At 41.0% G+C, this 25,747-nt stretch overlaps 1 protein-coding gene across 1 annotated transcript in view; it reads right to left on the minus strand.

Moving 5' to 3' along the window:
* Positions 1-25,747, minus strand: part of Dnah7 (dynein, axonemal, heavy chain 7) — a 305,586-nt gene that overhangs the window by 115,605 nt on the left and 164,234 nt on the right. Inside the window, 6 exon segments of the mRNA NM_001419550.1 lie at positions 1,030-1,215; positions 14,324-14,504; positions 15,422-15,768; positions 16,366-16,696; positions 20,589-20,818; positions 22,665-23,537. Of these exon segments, the coding sequence (NP_001406479.1) occupies positions 1,030-1,215; positions 14,324-14,504; positions 15,422-15,768; positions 16,366-16,696; positions 20,589-20,818; positions 22,665-23,537 (2,148 nt within the window).

Consider the following 25,747-nt stretch of genomic DNA (forward strand, 5'->3'; position numbering starts at 1 on the left):
TGTGGAGTGGTGTGATGTGGTGTGGTGTGATGTGGTGTGGTGTGGTGTGGTATGTGGTATGGTTTGGTGTGGTTTGGTGTGGTGTGGTGTGATGTGGTGTGATGTGGTGTGGTGTGGTGTGGTGTGGTGTGGTGTGGTGTGGTGTGGTGTGGTTTGGAGTGGTGTGGCATGGTGTGGTGTGGCATGGTGTGGTGTGGTGTGGCCCAGGAGTGTGCTTTATCTGACAGAGATGGGAGTGAGGGCCTGCTAGTCTTTCCGTTGTTCTAAGTCCATGTGAGAGGACAGAGTCAAGTGACCATGGCTCTTGCTCCGGCTCTCTCTCTGACTAGCTTGATGGTCTGCCTGCAGAATTGTCTCACGCTTTCTAAGTTTCCTTGTCTAAAGCTGTCAAGCGAGCTAACCCATCACTAACCAGATAAGTTAAAAGTTAACCACCTGAGCTAGATATGTGATCTCAGTGTTCCACTGGACAGTGCACAAACGAACAGGCAAAGCTGGAAATGGGAAGCTCATTGCATGTCTGTGACCTTAACAAGGTAAACAGAGGCCCCCAGGGTGAAAAGTAGAAACCCCATCTGTATGAGGATTTTAAAAGTTTGTTTTAAAAAATTCAATAGTCAAAGAAATGGTAATGGAAGTAGGGGGCTCAGTTCTGCTTACGGAAAAGTCCTCAGTGAGGCTCAGTGGACAAGGTCAGTGAAGGTCATCTTGTCTCTACCCACTAAAGTTTCAGCCTCTGCTGTGGCTTTAGAATGACTTACTAAGATCTATGCAGAGTAGTTGAACACACACACACACACACACACACACACACACACACACACACACACTGATTTCTTTACAGTTAGTTAGGAACTAAAAATTCATCTAAAGTCAGTCAGTTTAAAATTAGATTTTAAAACAATATTTCACAGAGCATCTTTTGGCTACCAAGCAATTTTCAGGATGTCTAAAAATTTTTGAGTACAAGGAACAAACAGGCCTGAGGTTAATGTTGTGATGATGGGGGGAAAGAAAGGCATCCCTCACCTGTCTGTAGTTAGATGTAAAGGCCCCCAGGTAGGCCACGACCCCTGAGGAGATGAGGATGTCACCTGTCAGGTTGACGTACAGGTGCCCGAGCTCCAGGGCGGAGTTGCTCCATCGGGTTTTCTCACCTCCCAGGCCTCCAATCAGCTGCTCCGCTCGTTCTAGCTTTTTGCTGCACAAATCAACCTCAAAAATAAAGGTAAGCTTTTATCAACATCTACAAATGAAACAGGCTGAAAACTGCAGATTTCCCAACTCAGGAGGCAAGTTTTCTCAATTACGAACTAGACCAAAAGTCTAAAAAGCACTTTGAGAAAGAAAGCATGATGCAGCTCACTTAGATACAGAAAGCTGGTGACATTGTGGCTTCAAAAAACAAGTTACTTCAAGAAACTTCTCAGGATTCCTGCAGAGCATCTAATGGGTAGCCGTGCAGGTAACAATACGGAAACGACCTTCAACCCAGCAGACTGAGATTAAACTAGAAACAAACATTCTCCTGCAAATACAGATTTATGACAAAAACGAGGAAGGACTCGGGATGAAGCAGGTTAGCAGAGTATTTGCGAAGCATGCCAAGGGCCTAGGTTCCAGAGCTGGCCCTATATCTAAACATTTTATAAGTGTGCCTCCTCATTTAACTTAGTGTGTTTAAGTTTGCTTTTAAAGGTTAAAAGTTTTAGCAATTTCCACTTGTTTACAAAGCACGATCTTTCAAGTTGTTAAATGGCATCGCCCTCTCAGACACTTGCAATTAAGCTTCAAAGACAGCATCAATCACTGGCTAAAAGCCTGCTGTCTGCATTGGACAATCAGCCCAAAGTTTATTTTACACAATTAAACAATTCAATAAAAAAGGGAAAGGGGCAGATATTTATCAAGGTGTCCAAACTTGGGGGGAAAGGCACCCAAACCTGTTTTAGGTCAGTGTTCCACATGATACTTAGACTGAGTCCCTGCAATTTCGTTTTTAAGTGATAGCATCATTATTTTTTAAACAAAATCAACTTATTTATTTTACTTTTTGAAAAGTACTTTAATAGTAGCAGAATTGTATCACTATCCCTGTTTTTATCTCTTAGATCCTTCTATATCCTCTCAAGTTGACAGTCCGCTATCTCTTTCTACTTATCTTTATCTTTCTTCCTTCCTTCCTTCCTTCCTTTCTTTCTTTCTTTCTTTCTTTCTTTCTTTCTTTCTTTCTTTCTTTCTGTCTGTCTGTCTGTCTGTCTGTCTTTGATATGTGTATGCACAGCACACATTGCTGAGTCCATTTTTCTTGTTGGTGTGCACATAGTTTCTAGGCCGTCTCCTCTGCATTGCACAACCAATAAAGAGGCCCATCCCTGGGAGAGGCTAATTCTCCCTCCCTCTGCCTGTGTGTGGTTCTTTGTCATAACCTCATAACCCTTTCCAGGTTAGCATGCCTGCTGGTATTGCCATTGTTCCAGCCGTGTTCCAGCCTGGGAGAGCTTCACAGCAGACGCCCTGGTATTCTGGCTTGCTCCCTCAGTTATGGCCGCTGCTGCTCCTTTCACAGCAGTCAGGAAATGGGAATGGCCTAAATGTCTTTCAACGGGTAAGAATTTGCCTTATGTACTTTCCCAATACTAGTAACCATTATTTAACTAAATGCCTTTAAATTAAAAGATGTAAAATATCAGTTCACCTACAGATAGGTTTGAAAAAGCACAAAGTTTGTAATGGGTGACAATGTTGATGTTTCCAAAACTAAGTGTTTGTTATTCAGTTTTACCACCCTAAAGGATCTTCCCCTTTCAGACTTCTTTATCTGATTTTCCTTCAACATCACTCGAAACAAAGTGGACTTCAGACTACAACACTGCTGCTGCTGGAAAACCCTGAAGAAAATATTCTCATGACTTCTTTTTCCTCAAAAAAAAAATTGCTATGAATATAGGCATGTGTTGATTTTATATTTTCCAACTTTTTTTTTTATTAACTTGAGTATTTCTTATATACATTTCGAGTGTTATTCCCTTTCCCGGTTTCCGGGCAAACGTCCCCCTCCCCCATCCCCTTCCTTATGGGTGTTCCCCTCCCAACCCTCCCCCCTTTGCCGCCCTCCCCCCACAAGTCTAGTTCACTGGGGGTTCAGTCTTAGCAGGACCCAGGGTTTCCCCTTCCACTGGTGCTCTTACTAGGATATTCATTGCTACCTATGAGGTCAGAGTCCAGGGTCAGTCCATGTATATTCTTTAGGTAGTGGCTTAGTACCTGGAAGCTCTGGTTGCTTGGCATTGTTGTACATATGGGGTCTCGAGCCCCTTCAAGCTCTTCCAGTTCTTTCTCTGATTCCTTCAACGGGGTCCTATTCTCAGTTCAGTGGTTTGCTGCTGGCATTCGCCTCTGTATTTGCTGTATTCTGGCTGTGTCTCTCAGGAGCGATCTACATCCGGCTCCTGTCGGTCTGCACTTCTTTGCTTCATCCATCTAGTCTAATTGGGTGGCTGTATATGTATGGACCACATGTGGGGCAGGCTCTGAATGGGTGTTCCTTCAGTTTCTGTTTTAATCTTTGCCTCTCTCTTCCCTGCCAAGGGTATTCTTGTTCCCCTTTTAAAGAAGGAATGAAGCATTCGCATTTGGTCATCCTTCTTGAGTTTCATTTGTTCTAGGCATCTAGGGTAATTCAAGCATTTGGGCTAATAGCCACTTATCAATGAGTGCATACCATGTATGTCTTTCTGTATTTGGGTTAGCTCACTCAGGATGATATTTTCCATTTCCAACCATTTGCCTACGAATTTCATAAACTCGTTGTTTTTGATAGCTGAGTAATATTCCATTGTGTAGATGTACCACATTTTCTGTATCCATTCCTCTGTTGAAGGGCATCTGGGTTCTTTCCAGCTTCTGGCTATTATAAATAAGGCTGCAATGAACATAGTGGAGCACGTGTCTTTTTTATATGTTGGGGCATCTTTTGGGTATATGCCCAAGAGAGGTATAGTTGGATCCTCAGGCAGTTCAATGTCCAATTTTCTGAGGATCCTCCAGACTGATTTCCAGAATCATTGAACCAGTCTGCAATCCCACCAACAATGGAGGAGTGTTCCTCTTTCTCCACATCCTCGCCAGCATCTGCTGTCACCTGAGTTTTTGATCTTAGCCATTCTCACTGGTGTGAGGTGAAATCTCAGGGTTGTTTTGATTTGCATTTCCCTTATGACTAAAGATGTTGAACATTTTTTGGGTGTTTCTCAGCCATTCGGCATTCCTCAGCTGTGAATTCTTTGTTTAGCTCTGAACCCCATTTTTTAATAGGGTTATTTGTTTCCCTGTGGTCTAACTTCTTGAGTTCTTTGTATATTTTGGATATAAGGCCTCTATCTGTTGTAGGATTGGTAAAGATCTTTTCCCAATCTGTTGGTTGCCATTTTGTCCTAACCACAGTGTCCTTTGCCTTACAGAAGCTTTGCAGTTTTATGAGATCCCATTTGTCGATTCTTGATTTTAGAGCGTAAGCCATTGGTGTTTTGTTCAGGAAATTTGTTCCAGTGCCCATGTGTTCCAGATGCTTCCCTAGTTTTTCTTCTATTAGTTTGAGTGTGTCTGGTTTGATGTGGAGGTCCTTGATCCACTTGGACTTCAGCTTTGTACAGGGTGATAAGCATGGATCGATCTGCATTCTTCTACATGTTGACCTCCAGTTGAAACACCATCATTTGGTGAAAATGCTATCTTTTTTCCATTGCATGGTTTTGGCTCCTTTGTCAAAAATCAAGTGACCATAGGTGTGTGGGTTCATTTCTGGGTCTTCAATTCTATTCCATTGGTCTATCTGTCTGTCTCTGTACCAATACCATGCAGTTTTTATCACTATTGCTCTGTAATACTGCTTGAGTTCAGGGATAGTGATTCCCCCTGAAGTCCTTTTATTGTTGAGGATAGCTTTAGCTATCCTGGGTTTTTTGTTATTCCAGAAGAATTTGCAAATTGTTCTGTCTAACTCTTTGAAGAATTGGATTGGTATTTTGATGGGGATTGCATTGAATCTGTAGATCGCTTTTGGTAAAATGGCCATTTTTACTATATTAATCCTGCTAATCCATGAGCATGGGAGATCTTTCCATCTTCTGAGGTCTTCTTCAATTTCTTTCCTCAGTGTCTTGAAGTTCTTATTGTACAGATCTTTTACTTGCTTGGTTAAAGTCACACCGAGGTACTTTATATTATTTGGGTCTATTATGAAGGGTGTCGTTTCCCTAATTTCTTTTTCGGCTTGTTTCTCTTTTGTATAGAGGAAGGCAACTGATTTATTTGAGTTAATTTTATACCCAGCCACTTTGCTGAAGTTGTTTATCAGCTTTAGTAGTTCTCTGGTGGAACTTTTGGGATCACTTAAATATACTATCATATCTTCTGCAAATAGTGATATTTTGACTTCTTATTTTCCGATCTGTATCCTCTTGACCTCCTTTTGTTGTCTGATTGCTCTGGCTAGAACTTCAAGAACTATATTGAATAAGTAGGGAGAGAGTGGGCAGCCTTGTCTAGTCCCTGATTTTAGTGGGATTGCTTCAAGTTTCTCTCCATTTAGTTTAATGTTAGCCACTGGTTTGCTGTATATGGCTTTTACTATGTTCAGGTATGGACCTTGAATTCCTATTCTTTCCAGGACTTTTATCATGAAGGGGTGTTGAATTTTGTCAAATGCTTTCTCAGCATCTAATGAAATGATCAAATGGTTTTGTTCTTTCAGTTTGTTTATATAATGGATCACGTTGATGGTTTTCCGTATATTAAACCATCCCTGCATGCCTGGGATGAAGCCTACTTGATCATGGTAGATGACTGTTTTGATGTGCTCTTGGATTCGGTTTGCCAGAATTTTTTTTTTTTTATTAACTTGAGTATTTCTTATATACATTTCGAGTGTTATTCCCTTTCCCAGTTTCCGGGCAAACATCCCCCTCCCCCCTCCCCTTTCTTATCGGTGTTCCCCTCCCCACCCTACCCCCATTGTCCCCCTCCCCCCAACAGTCTAGTTCACTGGGGGTTCAGTCTTAGCAGGACCCAGGGCTTCCCCTTCCACTGGTGCTCTTACTAGGATATTCATTGCTACCTATGAGGTCAGAGTCCAGGGTCAGTCCATGTATAGTCTTTAGGTAGTGGCTTAGTCCCTGGAAGCTCTGGTTGCTTGGCATTGTTGTACATATGGGGTCTCGAGCCCCTTCAAGCTCTTCCAGTTCTTTCTCTGATTCCTTCAATAGGGGACCTATTCTCAGTTCAGTGGTTTGCTGCTGGCATTCGCCTCTGTATTTGCTGTATTCTGGCTGTGTCTCTCAGGAGAGATCTATATCCGGCTCCTGTCGGTCTGCACTTCTTTGCTTCATCCAACTTGTCTATTTTGGTGGCTGTATATGTATGGGCCACATGTGGGGCAGGCTCTGAATGGGTGTTCCTTCAGTCTCTGTTTTAATCTTTGCCTCTCCCTTCCCTGCCAAGGGTATTCTTTTTCCTCATTTAAAGAAGGAGTGAAGCATTCACATTTTGATCATCTGTCTTGAGTTTCGTTTGTTCTAGGGATCTAGGGTAATTCAAGCATTTGGGCTAATAGCCACTTATCAATGAGTGCATACCATGTATGTCTTTCTGTGATTGGGTTAGCTCACTCAGGATGATATTTTCCAGTTCCAACCATTTGCCTACGAATTTCATAAACTCGTTGTTTTTGACAGCTGAGTAATATTCCATTGTGTAGATGTACCACATTTTCTGTATCCATTCCTCTGTTGAAGGGCATCTGGGTTCTTTCCAGCTTCTGGCTATTATAAATAAGGCTGCGATGAACATAGTGGAGCACGTGTCTCTTTTATATGTTGAGGCATCTTTTGGGTATATGCCCAAGAGAGGTATAGCTGGATCCTCAGGCAGTTCAATGTCCAATTTTCTGAGGATCCTCCAGACTGATTTCCAGAATCATTGAACCAGTCTGCAATCCCACCAACAATGGAGGAGTGTTCCTCTTTCTCCACATCCTCGCCAGCATCTGCTGTCACCTGAGTTTTTGATCTTAGCCATTCTCACTGGTGTGAGGTGAAATCTCAGGGTTGTTTTGATTTGCATTTCCCTTATGACTAAAGATGTTGAACATTTCTTTGGGTGTTTCTCAGCCATTCGGCATTCCTCAGCTGTGAATTCTTTGTTTAGCTCTGAACCCCATTTTTAATAGGGTTATTTGTTTCCCTGCGGTCTAACTTCTTGAGTTCTTTGTATATTTTGGATATAAGGCCTCTATCTGTTGTAGGATTGGTAAAGATCTTTTCCCAATCTGTTGGTTGCCGTTTTGTCCTAACCACAGTGTCCTTTGCCTTACAGAAGCTTTGCAGTTTTATGAGATCCCATTTGTCGATTCTTGATCTTAGAGCATAAGCCATTGGTGTTTTGTTCAGGAAATTTTTTCCAGTGCCCATGTGTTCCAGATGCTTCCCTAGTTTTTCTTCTATTAGTTTGAGTGTGTCTGGTTTGATGTGGAGGTCCTTCATCGACTTGGACTTAAGCTTTGTACAGGGTGATAAGCATGGATCGATCTGCATTCTTCTACATGTTGCCCTCCAGTTGAACCAGCACCATTTGCTGAAAATGCTATCTTTTTTCCGTGGATGGTTTTGGCTCCTTTGTCAAAAATCAAGTGACCATAGGTGTGTGGGTTCATTTCTGGGTCTTCAATTCTATTCCATTGGTCTATCTGTCTGTCTCTGTACCAATACCATGCAGTTTTTATCACTATTGCTCTGTAATACTGCTTGAGTTCAGGGATAGTGATTCCCCCTGAAGTCCTTTTATTGTTGAGGATAGCTTTAGCTATCCTGGGTTTTTTGTTATTCCAGAAGAATTTGCAAATTGTTCTGTCTAACTCTTTGAAGAATTGGATTGGTATTTTGATGGGGATTGCATTGAATCTGTAGATCGCTTTTGGTAAAATGGCCATTTTTACTATATTAATCCTGCTAATCCATGAGCATGGGAGATCTTTCCATCTTCTGAGGTCTTCTTCAATTTCTTTCCTCAGTGTCTTGAAGTTCTTATTGTACAGATCTTTTACTTGCTTGGTTAAAGTCACACCGAGGTACTTTATATTATTTGGGTCTATTATGAAGGGTGTCGTTTCCCTAATTTCATTCTCGGCTTGTTTCTCTTTTGTATAGAGGAAGGCAACTGATTTATTTGAGTTAATTTTATACCCAGCCACTTTGCTGAAGTTGTTTATCAGCTTTAGTAGTTCTCTGGTGGAACTTTTGGGATCACTTAAATATACTATCATGTCATCTGCAAATAGTGATATTTTGACCTCTTCTTTTCCGATCTGTATCCTCTTGATCTCCTTTTGTTGTCTGATTGCTCTGGCTAGAACTTCAAGAACTATATTGAATAAGTAGGGAGAGAGTGGGCAACCTTGTCTAGTCCCTGATTTTAGTGGGATTGCTTCAAGTTTCTCTCCATTTAGTTTAATGTTAGCAACTGTTTTGCTGTATATGGCTTTTACTATGTTTAGGTATGGGCCTTGAATTCCTATTCTTTCCAGGACTTTTATCATGAAGGGGTGTTGAATTTTGTCAAATGCTTTCTCAGCATCTAATGAAATGATCATGTTCTTTTGTTTTGTTGGTTTGTTCTTTCAGTTTGTTTATATAATGGATCACGTTGATGGTTTTCCGTATATTAAACCATCCCTGCATGCCTGGGATGAAGCCTACTTGGTCATGGTGGATGATTGTTCTGATGTGCTCTTGGATTCGGTTTGCCCGAATTTTATTGAGTATTTTTGCGTCGACATTCATAAGGGAAATTGGTCTGAAGTTCTCTTTCTTTGTTGGGTCTTTGTGTGGTTTAGGTATAAGAGTAATTGTGCCTTCATAGAAGGAATTCGGGAGTGATCCATCCGTTTCAATTTCGTGGAATAGTTTGGATAATATTGGTATGAGGTATTCTATAAAGGTTTGATAGAATTCTGCACTAAAAGCCGTCTGGACCTGGGCTCTTTTTGGTTGGGAGAACTTGAATGACTGCTTCTATTTCCTTAGGAGTTATGGGGTTGTTTAACTGGTTTATCTGTTCCTGATTTAACTTCGGTACCTGGTATCTGTCTAGGAAATTGTCCATTTCCTGCAGATTTTCAAGTTTTGTTGAATATAGGCTTTTATAGTAAGATCTGATGATTTTTTGAATTTCCTCGGAATCTGTAGTTATGTCTCCCTTTTCATTTCTGATTTTGTTAATTTGGACACACTCTCTGTGTCCTCTCGTTAGTCTGGCTAAGGGTTTCTCTATCTTGTTGATTTTCTCAAAGAACCAACTTTTGGTTCTGTTGATTCTTTCTATGGTCCTTTTTGTTTCTACTTGGTTGATTTCAGCTCTGAGTTTGATTATTTCCTGCCTTCTACTCCTCCTGGGTGTATTTGCTTCTTTTTGTTCTAGAGCTTTTAGGTGTGCTGTCAAGCTGCTGACATATGCTCTTTCCTGTTTCTTTCTGCAGGCACTCAGCGCTATGAGTTTTCCTCTTAGCACAGCTTTCATTGTGTCCCATAAGTTTGGTATGTTGTACCTTCATTTTCATTAAATTCTAAAAAGTTTTTAATTTCTTTCTTTATTTCTTCCTTGACCAGGTTATCATTGAGTAGAGCATTGTTCAATTTCCAAGTATATGTGGGCATTCTTCCTTGATTGTTATTGAAGACCAGTTTTAGGCCGTGGTGGTCCGATAGCACGCATGGGATTATATCTATCTTTCTGTACCTGTTGAGGCCCGTTTTTTGACCAATTATATGGTCAATTTTGGAGAAAGTACCATGAGGCGCTGAGAAGAAGGTATATCCTTTTGCTTTAGGATAGAATGTTCTATAAATATCCGTTAAGTCCATTTGGCTCATGACTTCTCTTAGTCTGTCTACATCTCTGTTTAATTTCTGTTTCCATGATCTGTCCCTTGATGAGAGTGGGGTGTTGAAATCTCCCACTATTATTGTGTGAGGTGCAATGTGTGTTTTGAGCTTTAGTAAGGTTTCTTTTACATATGTAGGTGCCCTTGTATTTGGGGCATAGATATTTAGGATTGAGAGTTCATCTTGGTGGATTTTTCCTTTGATGAATATGAAGTGTCCTTCCTTATCTTTTTTGATGACTTTTAGTTGAAAATTGATTTTATTTGATATTAGAATGGCTACTCCAGCTTGCTTCTTCTGACCATTTGCTTGGAAAGTTGTTTTCCAGCCTTTCAGTCTGAGGTAATGTCTGTCTTTGTCTCTGAGGTGTGTTTCCTGTAGGCAGCAGAATGCAGGGTCCTCATTGCATATCCAGTTTGTTAATCTATGTCTTTTTATTGGGGAGTTGAGGCCATTGATGTTGAGAGATATTAAGGAATAGTGATTATTGCTTCCCGTTATATTCATATTTGGATGTGAGGTTATGTTTGTGTGCTTTCATTCTCTTTGTTTTGTTGCCAAGACGATTAGTTTCTTGCTTCTTCTAGGGTATAACTTGCCTCCTTATGTTGGGCTTTACCATTTATTATCCTTTGTAGTGCTGGATTTGTAGAATGATATTGTGTAAATTTGGTTTTGTCATGGAATATTTTGGTTTCTCCATCTATGTTAATTGAGAGTTTTGAAGGATACAGTAACCTAGGCTGGCTTTTGTGTTCTCTTATCGTCTGTATGACATCAGTCCAGGATCTTCTGGCCTTCATAGTTTCTGGCGAGAAGTCTGGTGTGATTCTGATAGGTCTGCCTTTATATGTTACTTGACCTTTTTCCCTTACTGCTTTTAATATTCTTTGTTTATTTTGTGCGTTTGGTGTTTTGACTATTATGTGACGGGAGGTGTTTCTTTTCTGGTCCAATCTATTTGGAGTTCTGTTGGCTTCTTGTATGCCTATGGGTATCTCTTTTTTTAGGTTAGGGAAGTTTTCTTCTATGATTTTGTTGAAGATATTTACTGGGTCTTTGAGCTGGGAGTCTTCACTCTCTTCTATACCTATTATCCTTAGGTTTGATCTTCTCATTGAGTCCTGGATTTCCTGTATGTTTTGGACCAGTAGCTTTTTCTGCTTTACATTATCTTTGACAGTTGAGTCAATGATTTCTATGGAATCTTCTGCTCCTGAGATTCTCTCTTCCATCTCTTGTATTCTGTTGGTGAAGCTTGTATCTACAGCTCCTTGTCTCTTCTTTTGGTTTTCTATATCCAGGGTTGTTTCCATGTGTTCTTTCTTGATTGCTTCTATTTCCATTTTTAATTCCTTCAACTGTTTGATTGTGTTTTCCTGGAATTCTTTCAGGGATTTTTGTGACTCCTCTCTATGGGCTTCTACTTGTTTATTTATGATTTCCTGGAATTCTTTCAGGGATTTTTGTGTCTCCTCTCTATGGGCTTCTACTTGTTTATTTATGTTTTCCTGGAAATCTTTCAGGCATTTTTGCGATTCCTCTCTGTAGGCTTCTACTTGTTTATTAATGTTTTCCTGTGTTTCTCTAAGGGAGTTCTTCACGTCTTTCTTGAAGTCCTCCAGCATCATGATCAAATATGATTTTGAAACTAGATCTTGCTTTTCTGGTGTGTTTGGACATTCCATGTTTGTTTTGGTGGGAGAATTGGGCTCCGATGATGCCATGTAGTCTTGGTTTCTGTTGCTTGGGTTCCTGCGCTTGCCTCTCGCCATCAGATTATCTCTAGTGTTACTTTTTTCTGCTATTTCTGACAGTGGCTAGATTGTCCTATAAGCCTGTATGTCAGGAGTGTTGTAGACCTGTTTTACTGTTTTCTTTCAGCCAGTTATGGGGACAGAGTGTTCTGCTTTCGTGCGTGTAGTTTTTCCTCTGTACAGGTCTTCAGCTGTTCCTGTGGGCCTGTGTCTTGAGTTCACCAGGCAGGTCACTTGCAACAGACAAGTTGGTCTTACCTGTGGTCCCGAGGCTCAAGTTCGCTCTCGGGTTGCTGCCCACGGGCTCTCTGCAGTGGCAGCAACCAGGAAGATCTTCGCCGCCCCCTCAGGAAGCCTCAGTGCATCAGGGTTCCAGATGGCCTTTGGTGTTTTCCTCTGGCGTCCGAGATGTGTGTGCAGAGAGCAGTCTCTTCTGGTTTCCCAGGCTTGTCTGCCTCTCTGAAGGTTTAGCTCTCCCTCCCACGGGATTTGGGTGCAGAGAACTGTTTATCCGGTCTGTTTCCTTCAGGTTCCAGCGGTGTCTCAGGCAGGGGTCCTGCCGCTCCTGGGCCCTCCCCCACGGGAGCCCAGAGGCCTTATACAGTTTCCTCTTGGGCCAGGGATGTGGGCAGGGGTGGGCAGTGTTGGTGGTCTCTTCCGCTCTGCAGCCTCAGGAGTGCCCACCTGACCAGGCGGTGTGGTCTCTTTTCCACGGGGTCTGGGAGCAGAGCTCCAACTTTTTTTTAACCAAAACCTGAAAATCTCGATTACATAGCAAAGTTGACGAATGCTTCCAGTGAGCAACTGCATACTCACCCAGTGGTTATATTGTTCAAATAAAATGTAATTACGACCAGTAGTTACGTCCTAAAGACTGACGCAGTGTCCTACATGTGTTCAAACACAGATTACAGGGCAGATCTTAGAGGAAAAAGAAGTACGATGCTGGTTCAGGCCATAGACAATGATTAGAAGCTGGGTTGTCCACGAATAAATGGCTTTACTTTTCTGTGTTTTGTCTTCCTGAAAATAGCCTGAGAAGATTGGTAGTCTCAGAAAGCTATGGCCAGCAAGCCAGGAGTGCCACTGTTAATATGTCTGTGCCTGGAAAGGGTTAGGAGGGGAAGGAGTCTTCCAACCACTGACGAACAACAATGTTAATATCATTTTTACTTTGTCAAAGAATGGTTAAAGACATGAAAAGGAACAGGACCGACAAGGTGGCTCTGTGTATAAAGGTGCCTGCTGTACAAAGTGACACTGAGTTTGATCCCCAGACTGCACACCAAAGTAGCAGGAGGGAAACAACTGCACAAAAGTTATCTTGTGACTTCCATGCATGTGCTGCGGCATGCATGCATGCATAGGCATACACATGCGTGTACCTGCTGTCAAAATTATTCAATATCTGTCGGGGGTTTCTACCACGACTTTGACCATTCAGTTCCCAGACGAAAGTCACACAACCCTAAGCCTTGGTCAGCACTAAAGCTGGGCAGATAGCTACTTTGCATGCTATTAGAGTCTATTTTTTCCATCCATAATCCCAAGTTATAATTTGCTATGTTTCATCTGAGCAGCTCTTAACTGCAATCGGCCAGCCCTTGTGGTTCTGTTCTCATGACCCACCTACCCCATGGTGGCTTCCTCCTCTCTCCACCTTCTCCAGTTCTCCTCAGACACTGGAACCCAACAACCCTTCCTGCCTCTCTTCTTCCCGGCTATTAGCTGTAGGTATCTTCATTCACCAATCAGAGATAACGGGGCAGGTTACGTAGTGTCACTTGGGTATGTCACTTAGGTAAGTCACTTGGGTATATTCACTATCTCACCCCTGGAGGCAATCAGACCTTGGGGGCCAGTATTTAGCATTACAATGTAAATAAAAAGACCAAACCAAACACAGGCACGAATATCACAAACAGTAAAAGTTTTAATTTTTCCTCAAAAATAAAAAATATCTTAGACATAACAAGCTATTGGTAAACCTCAACTGCTATAATGGTGGTATGTTTTTCTGTTATGGAATCAGACTTAAGCAGTTACTTTATTTGAATGAGATCACTATATAAACTATGACAATGTTTTTGGCCTTAAGAGTATTTTCCCTAATGGTTTTGAGAATGCTTATCACAGTTCTGCCAGGGCTGTGCTCTCTCAATGCTGCTATTGGCCAATTCCTCCTCGGGAAATGAAGAGAGGGAAATAACCCAGCTTTCATTTTCTAAGGCTGAAAAGTGCTAATGCTTTGTGGACCAAGGGGCCAAGACTGATGTACTAACCATGTACTAACTATGGCTGTTTAATGTCACGTGATCATGTTTTAAATGCCAGAACCACTCCAATTTCTAGGCCCGTGTAAAACCAGGCATTGGGTAGGACTGACCTTAGAACCATAACTCACTAAACATGGCCAGGAAGAAACAGGATTGGTGAATTTGTGCTGGTCACACTACCTTTCTTTCTTTTTTTTTTTTTTTTGGTTCTTTTTTTCGGAGCTGGGGACCGAACCCAGGGCCTTGTGCTTCCTAGGTAAGCGCTCTACCACTGAGCTAAATCCCCAGCCCCCACACTACCTTTCTTACTTTCGAGGTGATGATCTCAACTCACATTTGCAACTGCACCTACCTGGTTTTCCAAGTCTGCTTTCTTCTGCTTATTCAACTCAAGTGTGTCTTGGAGCTTGGCCAGCTTGTCCTGAACCTCACGCAGGGCAGCCTGCTTCTTTCTAAGGCCTTCCATAGCAATCCTCAGCTCCCCTTCAGCTGCAGCCAGCTTTATCTTTTTGGGAGCTACAATTTTTGCCACTCTACAAAATAATCAAGTTGGAAAATTACATTCCTTTGAACATATATGGAGCTTTGTAATGTAAATTTGCCTTCTAAATACTCTTTGCAAGGACGTAAGACACCCCTTTCTGCAGAATTTACACCTAATTGTAGAGTCCACATTTCATCTAAGAATCAAATCTGATACAAAGTGTGAAGAACAACCGTGAGGACTTGGCGGGGTAAGAGAGCAGGTAAGGAGCAGTCACCCCTCAGAGACAGAGTCCCTCAAGCTGTCCTCGAACTTGTAGAGTAGGCTATGGTAGTAGGCCAGCAAGTTCCAAGGCTCCGCCTGTCGCTGCCTGACTGGTGCTGAGATTCAAGTTAATGCCACCATGCCTGACTTCTCTTATGTGGTTCAGTGGGTTGAAATGGGTCCTTGTGCAGTAAGACAAGCACTTCACAGACTGAGCTGTCTCTCCAGCCCAAATATTTGTACGTCCTGGTGTTGGTAATAGAATCTCGTACATGCGAGGCAAGGTCTCTACCACCCAGCAGCACATCAACCTCTACCCTATTTTAAATAAAATTTACACTTATAAGATATAAAGAGAGCCAATTTTTACTACCATGCCATAATTCTGTATATTTTTAAGTGACTTAGTAAAAGTTTAGTACTTCTTCGATTTAATTTTTCAACATAGTAAATAAACAAAAGTTTTGGGGAGACTTTAGAAATTTTTTAGTAAGGAGTATTCCTAACTCCTGAAACTTTAATGATCATTAAATCACATATTACTTTTAATTGCTACAGTTTGGGCTCTAGTAAAAATAAAAGCAGTAATTGTGATGTGTTTTCTGACAACCTCTTTTCCTTCATGGGCTCCTAGCTTTCTCTTGTCTATATGAGTGGGAGGGCAAATCCAACACCCCAGTCAGGTCTCTTCTCTATACTTACTTGTCATAGGAGTCCATGGCGATGACCCACTTGCAGAGACCTTCAGCAGCTGTTGAAGCATTCCGAATCTTTTCTGGAACGAAGTCTGGGTTGGGGATATAGCTCTTCCTTATGATATTCATATAAGCAGGAGGAATATTGTCCTTGTCGTACTCATGAAGTGACTGAAGAAATCTTATGTCACCAAGAAGTCTCTTAGCAGGGCCCCAGAAATCCTCAATTTTCTTCCCGGAACCTGTTGGGTCAGGGATTTTGTCAGCTTTGATCCCTTTCAATATGCAGATAGCTTCCATGACAAGCTTGACGCCAGCAGGGGGACTCTTCATGGACTTCACAACGGTGATATCCTTGAAAAACAATGTTTTGTTATTAAGAGAAATAAATGTCTGCTTGTACATCCACTGTAGTCATATTAACAAGTTCAATCTTTCAAACTAGGCTTTAAGGTACCTTAAGATACAGAAATTTTCTGTGTTGGGCAGAAATGGCAGAATCATGGCAAGAATGTTGACAAGTCAATTGGGAGGGAATCTTAAAACAACAAAAGAATAATTGTGGGAACTTATAGTGGGGGAGTGGCACAAGGCTCTGGTAGGAACCACCATGATGGAGAAAGGTGAAAGGGGAGAAGAGAAGGTGAAACTAGTGGGGGCGGTGGGGGTGCTTGTGGGGGCAGTGGTGGCAGTGGTGGCGGCGGCGGCAGTTCCTGACGTGGTTGTGGGGGTGATGATGGTCATAGTTGTAGTAGCAGTGGTAGTGGTGTCAACTGGCAGCTTTGTCCCTTTTCAAAAATACCTTTGTCCTGAAAACAAATATCTTTTTCAGGTAAACCAAGGAATTCTCTTGCCAATTAAAAAAATGTTTGTAAACTTTGGATGCTAACTTGAGAGAAACTAAACTGTGGTACCCCATGGCAAAGCCTCAGCCCCGGGCACAGCTCTCACCTGCGCGGTCAGGGTATCAAGGGCAGCCAGCGCAGACTCCAGGATGGGTAGGGCTTCGGCCAAGTCGGCATCGCATTCGTCTTTAATGGCTTTGGCGGCCATGGCTTGGTCGTTTGCTACTGTCTCGTCAGCTTTCACGATCTTCTCAGTTTTGGCAACCTCAATGGACTCCTTCTCAATCATTATCATCATGTCATCAACCTGTCTGCTGGCAACTTTTAACTGAGGATGGAGTGCCTCCAGCTCGCCCTGCATGGTGGCCACCTGAGACGAAGCCGAGTCCAGTTTATCCAAACCCACCTCGTATCTCCTTTTCATTTTCATCACTTCGCTGGAAGCAAACAGATGAAATGACATTATGTGCGTGGGTCTGTTTATCACATCAAGGGTCATCCTGCATGCTCTTGAGTCTCTCACCCCTTTTGAAGTAACTAAAGGTATGGTCTAAAAGTCCTTCACAAGTATTAGGTATGAAAAAATAAAATACAAAATCATGAACAAAACAATGCTGGATTGTGCACAGTTATGACCAAATAGTATATTTCAGTTCTTTCTGTGTTTTCAGTGCCCTGGGTATATGATAAAAGTTCCCGAGAATAAATAACTCTAGCAACAAGGCAAAGAGCCTCCTGTACCAAAAGTGAGCAGGTTCCCTCTAACGTTAGTCTCCAGAGTAAGCTGCTTCCAACAGTACTACAGTTCTTGTAATAATCACTTATTTCATAGAGACCTTGATGCCCAAATATGCCATTTTGAATATTGCCATAGGTGAAAATGTATTCAAAAGTTATTACATCTTCCCAGCTGTTAGGAAGTCGAGGCTAGCCAGCCTGGGCTACATTAGCCTACGGTACACAGTGAGACCTGTATTTGAAATATATTTAAATTACATCTTGAAATAGAAATTTTTAAAATTAAGACAAAAGGAAATTGATATTGAAAAATCAACACTTTTTATGCAAAGTGATTTTTAAAGGAATGATAACTGATTAGAAATTTTTAAATTTTAATATTCTTTTACATGCTTGTCCATGTATGTTCTCTACTAAGAAAAATCTCCTTATCTATAACAATTCATTTTAAAATATTGCATTTATTCAAAAGTGATATATTTCAAAAATCAAGAAAGTAGCTGGAGTAAGATATTAGCTTGAGGTAGACAAAGGAACATAACTTATCATATACAAAGTAACCCAAGAGAGGAAAAGCAAAACCAACCACTGGAAAGGCTGGTGATAGGGAAGGAGAAGAAAGTCAGACACATCTCTATCACGTGTTGAATTCCCTCTGATAAAGTAAAATATTTGACAAAAATAGGAACAGAGGTGCCAGATCTATGCACAGTCCTGTATCGTGTGTGAGTTCGGTCTCCATCAAAGCCTGGAGTTCCACAAAGGTTTTGCTCGTCAGCATGAGATGGGAACCGCACTCATCCCAGGTGACACTTTGATAACTTAAGTCCTGACTTTTGGTCAGGTGACACGCTGACTTGGTTTTCTGGTTAGAGCTAGCTATTGAGAGCTCTGGGGTTTAAGCAACTGGAATGACCACAAACGTAAGGTAAGAATTCTAGTTGAAATTAAAGGAGAACTTAATTTTTTTAATTTGCAAGAACACCTGAAAGTGTTCATCAAAGAAGATTCTCTGTATAGCAAGCTGAGCCCACAACTGGACATGTTACGAAGAACAGTGGGTTGTAGAGAAGCTATCCCTGCTGGGCAGATACATCTGCAATACAGCTCCTGCGTCTATGGCTCAGGAACATCAGAGAAAAGGGGACAGAAAGATTCTAAGAGGCAGGATACCAGGAAGTCTGTTATGAGGCCATCTCTCTTAGAAGGGGCTACATAAACTAAGACTGGAGCAAAAGCAATATGAATAGAAATGGTAACGAAACGGGAAAATCTCACAGGGTCCCACCCAACTCGAGGACTACAGGCAACTAGCGACTGCCAAAAGAGGGATGAGCTCCTGACTGTTATCCAACACAAAGTGGTCAGCCCTGCAACCATGCACACAAAGAACAAAAATAGACTCAACAGATTTACTTACACATTTGTGTGTGTATGTGTGTGTTTATAAAACAATAATTTAAGAAAAAGAGGCTATCAATTTGAGGAGGGGAAATAGGAAGGATGGAAAAAAGGAAGGAATGGGAAGGGAGAAAAGACATAATTATATTTAATCAAAATGTAAAAATAAATATTAAGAATTAAATTTCAGAAAATTATGAAGGGACACTGAAAGATAAAAACTTGAAAGAGTAAACGAGAGTATTGGAGATGCCCAGAACGCCATGACTCTTCATCCTTCCCATCAGTTCATGTCTTGTTGGCTTTACCTTGCTTTCAGTTAGGATAACCTTAAACACCATGGGTATACAAGTCTTGTTCATGAATGATGTCCAAAATTTAATCTCTGAGAATTTATTGTCTGCCTTCTTAGGCAAATCAAAAAGAACAAGCAAGATCACTTTAGGTAAAGAATCTTGAGAGCCAAATAAATAAAATCCTGTCAAGTCAAGTAGCAGCCTTGGGTGGGAATTGTAGATTTCATTAGATAGATGGAATTTTACTTATGATAAGACTGACTAGGGTAGGTTCAAAGGGATCAGGACAGCCCAGCCTGGGAGAGGGTAGCAATCGATACTCTAAGTAGGGCATAAGGAATGTCCTGTAAGTGTCTTGGTACCATCTTGTTCAATATGAGAAATAAGACTTCAAAATACTTATGTTCTTGAGCTGGATACTGGGAGATATGAATTTAATTATGGAAATACATACTAACATTTCATGTTAAAGAATCTGTTTTAAGTATTTTTTAATATTTAAAAGAATTTGTTCTGTTAGGTTAATAGTATTGAATCCATTGTAAATATAATGTAATTGAGCCCATACATTATGGTCTGTTTTAGGTTTAAAAAAAATCTTTAGAATTTTATAATGTATAATTTATGGTTCACAGTACAGATAAGTTTGATTAACTACACTCATAAATTATTTAAGTAACTAAACTTGGTTTGTTAAACCCAAGATAAAAATCCATCAATGATAAATATGCAGTTACCAGGCTCTCTGTTGCAGGGAACGTTACTGTCTCTCAATAAAGTTTTGCTTGTTTTCCCTTTGCACAAAGCATAAATACAATATAGAATTCACCTTAGTGAGCATTTGGGACCCAGTATTAACTGAAGGCTTTCTTAAGGGACTCCACTAAAATTTTCTGAATTTCCAACTTTCAAGTTTAATGTTAATAAATTTTAAATTTTAGAATATGCATTCCAACTATTAATTTTTTAGACAGAAAGAAAGTCTAGGATCAACTTATCTGAAAACTCATGTTGACACTTGCTGTAGTGTAGTTTACTAAATTTTCTAAACTTTAAACTTCTAATCTTAATGTTAGTAACTTTTAAATTTAAGTGCATTTCGAGTATAACCAAAGGAAGTTTGAGATCACTCTGAAAACTCAGGTCAACACTGGCTGTAGGATGTACCTCTTACGCTCTGAATTGACATTTTCAAATGGAAGGTTAGAGAAGAAAAGCCAACTCTAAAAATTGAATGGCTGTCTCCTGGATTGTGGCTGTAGAGATGCCGAAAAGAAGGCTTATCCATCAGCTTACTCCCAGTCAAAGGGAAAAGCACCACTCTTTAATGGCCCTCACTCGGCATCATGGTCAAGGAATCCTAGGGGTTTAGCCACTGTCTTTAAGGGAACACCTCGTCCTTCTATGAGTGGGGAAATATCTTCATCAAGGTACACATGTGTATTAGTGTTTTGTAGCCAGTGGTCAGTCAACTTGGGGTTTCATTCCTCAAACACTATCCACCTTACTAAAGCTGGCTGGCCAGCAGCCCCAGGGATTGGCCTGTCTCCATCTTCCAGCACTGGGATTAGAAACGCATGCTGCTGTGCACGCCCAGCTTCTACTCCCCGCTGGGGCTCTGGGGATTATAATTAAGATCCTATGATTGTACGGCCGACTCCCCAGTGATACCTCCAATCTTGCAGTAAATGCAATAATAAATTTATGGTGTGCTAGGCAACATAATTACACCCAAGAATAGACTGCTTCCTACCCTCAGACTCTATAAGTACTGACTCTCAGTTTTAATCAAACAGTATATTCATAGGCAAAGCATTTGGTTTGTGCCATTGTTATGTACAAACATTTTTAAACTTGCATTGCTTAACTTAAAGACAGAACATTACATCCTTACTTTCTTTTCTTTTCTAACAACAGTTTGAAGGTAGAGATCAATTCCAGGTAAGAGGTGGGAGTCACATAATTATATCTTTGAAGTTCATTATGGAAGGTCGTTGATAAGTTGATAGTAGAAGTGTGGAAGCTTTTACACATGTCAATACAGCCTTCCCGGATTTCCTCTGACATCTCAATGTCTTCCAGGAACCGTGAAGCAACTGCTTCCAGTGCGTCTTCTGGCCATGACTAAATTTAAAATGAATATTTTAGCAATTCATCAAGGTCAGTAACAGGATCCTGTTACTGCAGCGGCCCTTTGCAATATGTGGGCCTGGGACAGAGAGGAATAGTTTGGGGGCACGCAGTAGGAAAGACATGCTCACCAAGAGCCTTCTTCCTGCCCTTGCCTGCTTAAGGTGGAATGACAGTGGCCTGAGGAAGGTAGCACTCTCTCCAGTTTACTCTGGGATTAGAGACATTGTTGCCAAGTGTTAACTGGACAAAGAAAGGGATCTAAATTCAATGTTTCCCTGCGTGTGTTATGTATTATTTCATTTTATCCTCTTCTCGTTTTTTATACTTTCCTGTTAAACAACAGAGTCCCATAAATGACCACAACCTAGGTATCTCTTGGATAGCTCACAGACACCTCAATATCAACAAGCCTGTGCCACTATTCCTCCCTCCACATCAGAGCTGTATTCTTCCTCAACTCAGCAAACTTCACCATCAGTCACCAAGGTGTCTGAGTCAAAGCACAGGGATTATCCTTCCTCTCCTCCTCTTCCCCAGACCTCTGTATACTCCATTAGAAAATTCCACAGGCATCTCGCCCCTAAGATCACTTCCACACTCTCCCTTCTTTCTACACCACTGCCATTCTCACACACATTTCTGTTATCTTTAGCCAATATGCTCCAGTGTTAGCCTTGCTGCTTTCATTCTCCAGAAAGACACAAAATGTCTTCTCAAAATATAAACCACACTCTTAGCACACTTCCCAGTGCAACTCCGGAAGTCTTCCCATGTGATAAGATCACAACCAACTCGCAAATTTTTATCTGATTTTGCCTTTCCTAGCTTTCATGACGCCTCCCTCTGAGTTCTTTTGCTCCCATTATCCTAATCCCTTTTCTTCCACCCAGGCCCACTTTTACTAGTTCACATCTCTTCTAAGGTCTTGGTCCTTGTCAGTTTTGTTTTGCTTTGCTATGCTTTTTCCTTTTAAAGGTTGTCTGTAGAAAGCCTTGGCTCCCGTAAGTACCTTTTCATCTGTCATTGTTACCATATTACCCAGAAGGTACAAAGCAAGAAAGAAGGGAACAAAGGATGCTCACCTGAAACAAATTATGAAGCAATAGAGCTATAGAGCCTATGCAAATTTCCAGCATCATACATGGCTGTGTCAGATTTCAGCTATAGCCCCTCATGTATTCTAAATGGGGAGGCTGCCCCGTGGTACCATGGGAAGCCTGGGAGCATCTGCGATCTCATACACTTCCTGCTTTTCTCTCATACACTTCCTGCTTTTCTCTCATACACTTCCTGCTTTTCTCTCATACACTTCCTGCTTTTCTCTCATACACTTCCTGCTTTTCTCCCCCGTCTTTGCCATAGCTTCTCTGGTCTCAGCCTGTGCTGTCTGAAACAAAGCTATACTACAAAAGTCCCCACAGTGTTTTTCCTTTTGATTCTTGTTTTGTTTGGTAAATAGGGCAGAGGGTGGAATAAGCCAGAAGGTGGGGGTCTGTCTGAGTTCTACATGTCCTCCCATCATGCCCTCTTGGCTCTCTTCCCCAAACAATGCTTCTGTGACCAGTCCTTCCCAGGCTCTTCTCGGCTAGGACTTCAAGTATGATGCTTCCTATCAGGATCCTGATAGAAGGGCAGATTAATCCTAAAATTCTTTTCTGTAGTATATTGATATTAATGAATGATGCCCTATAACGATTTATGTTGTTATAACTGCATATGATACATTATGATAAAAATCAAAGATTTTGCTAGCCTACATTTTGAGGCGGAGTCTCTGAAATATTTTATGATGATGATGGAGATTCAACATTTCTACCTAAATTTTACATGGAAATACCTGAAACCAATCAATGGTACAGCAGTTAACAAGAGCAGGGAATTTCCGAAGACGAATCCGAAATGCATCTCCGATGGGACTCATGGCTAGGACCACGTGAAGCTGGTTGCGGCAGCGGTCAATAAACATGTTGAAAAGAGCTATGGGACTCCCGTCTGTCTGTTTGGTTTTATCCCGTTGACGATCTAACTGACGCATCTTTTCACATATTTCTTGCTTCTCATCTAAAGCAAAGAGGTTTGGAACCTCCCCAGCATTTAGGAGATTGTTGACATCTTCTAGAAATGACTCTCTCTTGATCTGCGTGTCTGTGAACAGGAAGACCCCCTGCATGTCACCTTCTGCACATTTTCTTAAGATCACTTTTAGATCTTCATGCCACTCGTGGCTACCATAGCCCTTGGAGATCTCCACCTGGAAGAGTGAATAATCCGCCATGTGTGCAGCCAGTCGGGTGACTGACTGCCTTCCGCTCCCGCCAACCCCCACCAGGAGGGCGTGGCTTCGCGGCTGCTTCAGGATTCGAGAAATTCTACTTATGTGTTCTATGGCAAAACGGAATAAGACGAGGTTCATGGGTTTCTTGCTCATGTTGTTATATTCATCTAAATGGCCTTCTACAATCACCCTGAGAGCATCCACATTTGGAATTTCTCTGTAGCCAAAATCTTCCCTTTTGGGATCATGGAAATCACAGAACATTAAACTTCTTAAATCATCTTCTTCTACAATGCCATCATTATCAAAATCCAAGTTTTTAAATAGGTCATGAAAATCTTCCTGCATGTAATTTCTCAGAATTTCTTGTATGTAGTTAACAAGCCAGCTTCTATCAGCATTATCCAGAAGGCGATCATAATATACTCGGAGGACCTGAATAGTTTTAAAAGTGGCATTAAGAATATTTTTTATGTTCACTTATTTATTTTGTGTAAATTAAAAACATAAAATAGGTAGTACAAAATACCGTCATAAATATCTATAGGTTTTCTTAGACACATAGGTGAAGACTTAAGACTATCTCATAATAAAGTTTAAATATTAATTTTAACAATGTCTATTTGATACAATAGTTACCTTCAGTGATCAATACATGAAAAGTAATTCGTATGCAGCCATGTCTATGAATCATATCAATGACCAGCATGGTATGACAACCCTAAGGGTGCAGTAGTGGCACATACTTGGTGGTGACCAACAGCTTTCTAATTGGACTTACGAACACTTCAAGAGGGAAATTATGTCTGGTACTTGAAATTAGATCACCACCCAGTGCTTGTAAGGTCAGATCAGGGGCCCAGTAAGTAGACAAGTTGTTTCCCTTCAGTAAGTACTACTTCCTGCTGACTATTACCGCCCTGACGTTATAGTTCATTGTGGACTGAATCACATAGCCCTGCGTTTGGAGACTGGGCCTTCAAGAGACAGTTACAGCTGAATGATATCAAAATGGCCCCTAATCTGACAAAACAGGAGATGTATGTATGGGAAGAGGATGTTTAGCTAGCGTGCTCTCTAGCTTTCCTGCCCTACCCTTTCTTTCTCTAACTCTGAGGACGAGCCTTTGAAAATTAGCATTCCAAGTGTTCAGTTTTATTATGGTGAGTTTCGTTGTAAATTTTTCTGATGTATGATGGATATTTCATACTTATCTAACATATGGTTTACAAACACTGTCTCTGTCCTACTTATTGTCTTTTTACTTTCTTAGTTTCCCTTGCAACGTGAGAACAATTTAATTTTGTTGAAATTCATTCATCTCTTTCTGTCCTTGGGATTGTTGTTTTGCTTTGTTTTTGTAAAATACCTATAGTTAACAAATAAACTAGGTAATATGCTTGCTAAAGTTTGGACACCATGGAGAAACCACAGGGAATGAAAGGAAACCAGTTTTCTTCAAAAGCCTTTTATGAAATGATACCAAGTCCTTTCCAGATATTGCTAGAAAGGAAAACAGGCTCCCACTGTATTCTTCCACATATATTAAGCCCTGAAGGAAGCTTTCTTACATGAGCAGGAATAAATCACAGATTGAGTTCAATACTTCACATTTTTTAAAATACCAAAGACAACGTGTCAAATGTTGTTCTTGGAATGGAGGATAAATCAGAGAATGAAAGGAAAGAAAGAAACTTTCCTTGTGAAGTTGGCATGCTAAGGGAGATGGATGATAAACCTAAGAAGCCCTCCAACAAGCTAGGGATTGCCAAATCCTAGAGAAAGTGGGGAAGAGAACAATTGTTGGGTGGAAGTGGGCTGTTGGGCTGTAGTATTAAACAGCATGATCAGTGCTCACTGAGGCTAGATGTGACCAAAAGCAAGGAGGTGACTAGGTCCAGACGCTCAACATCAGGCAGAAAAGCTGTTCAGAAGCCTTGAGGGGAAAGGGCATAGGTACCCAAATCAGTCCCTGTGCACCACTGGATTAAAATTCTGAACACACACACACACACACACACACACACACACACACACACACACACACAAACATTCATATATCTGAGAATATGAAATAGTCATTAAAATTCCAAGTTATTTTGTTATGGACCTTGTTAATTATCCAAAGAACTATTAGCCATTGTTAAAGTTAAATTATCTGTTAGAATCTGCAGAGGGCTCAAAGGAGACTGTGTATGTCACACATGCACAACAGCAGATATAAACTACTCATTGGCTAGAAAGAAGCAACCGCATGTATAATCCCATGAGATAAAGCCTGTTATGCAATAACCATTTTCCCTGCTTCCTCCCTCTATGTACTCAGGCACCAGTATTTACTGAGTTCTTGTTACATGCCACGCACTAGGGAAAGTGTTTGACAAGCAAAGGCTGATGCAGTAACAGAGACAACAAGCAAACAAGCAAACAAAACTCAGAATGTTCCAGGTGATGGTATGTGCTATGAAGAAGAAAAGTAATGGTTAATGACTGTGGGATTGGAGTGGCTCATACGATTGTACAGTATACTGTGTAATAAAGGGATCTCTAAGTAATGAGCACAGGCATTCTATATAATGAGAAGAAAATACTACAGGCAGAAGAGTGATCAAGGGCAACGCTCCTGAGATGGAAAATTCTAAATG

Source organism: Rattus norvegicus, chromosome 9, assembly GCF_021556685.1.
Source record: "Rattus norvegicus strain SHRSP/BbbUtx chromosome 9, alternate assembly SHRSP_T2T, whole genome shotgun sequence".
NCBI classification, from domain to species: domain Eukaryota; kingdom Metazoa; phylum Chordata; class Mammalia; order Rodentia; family Muridae; genus Rattus; species Rattus norvegicus.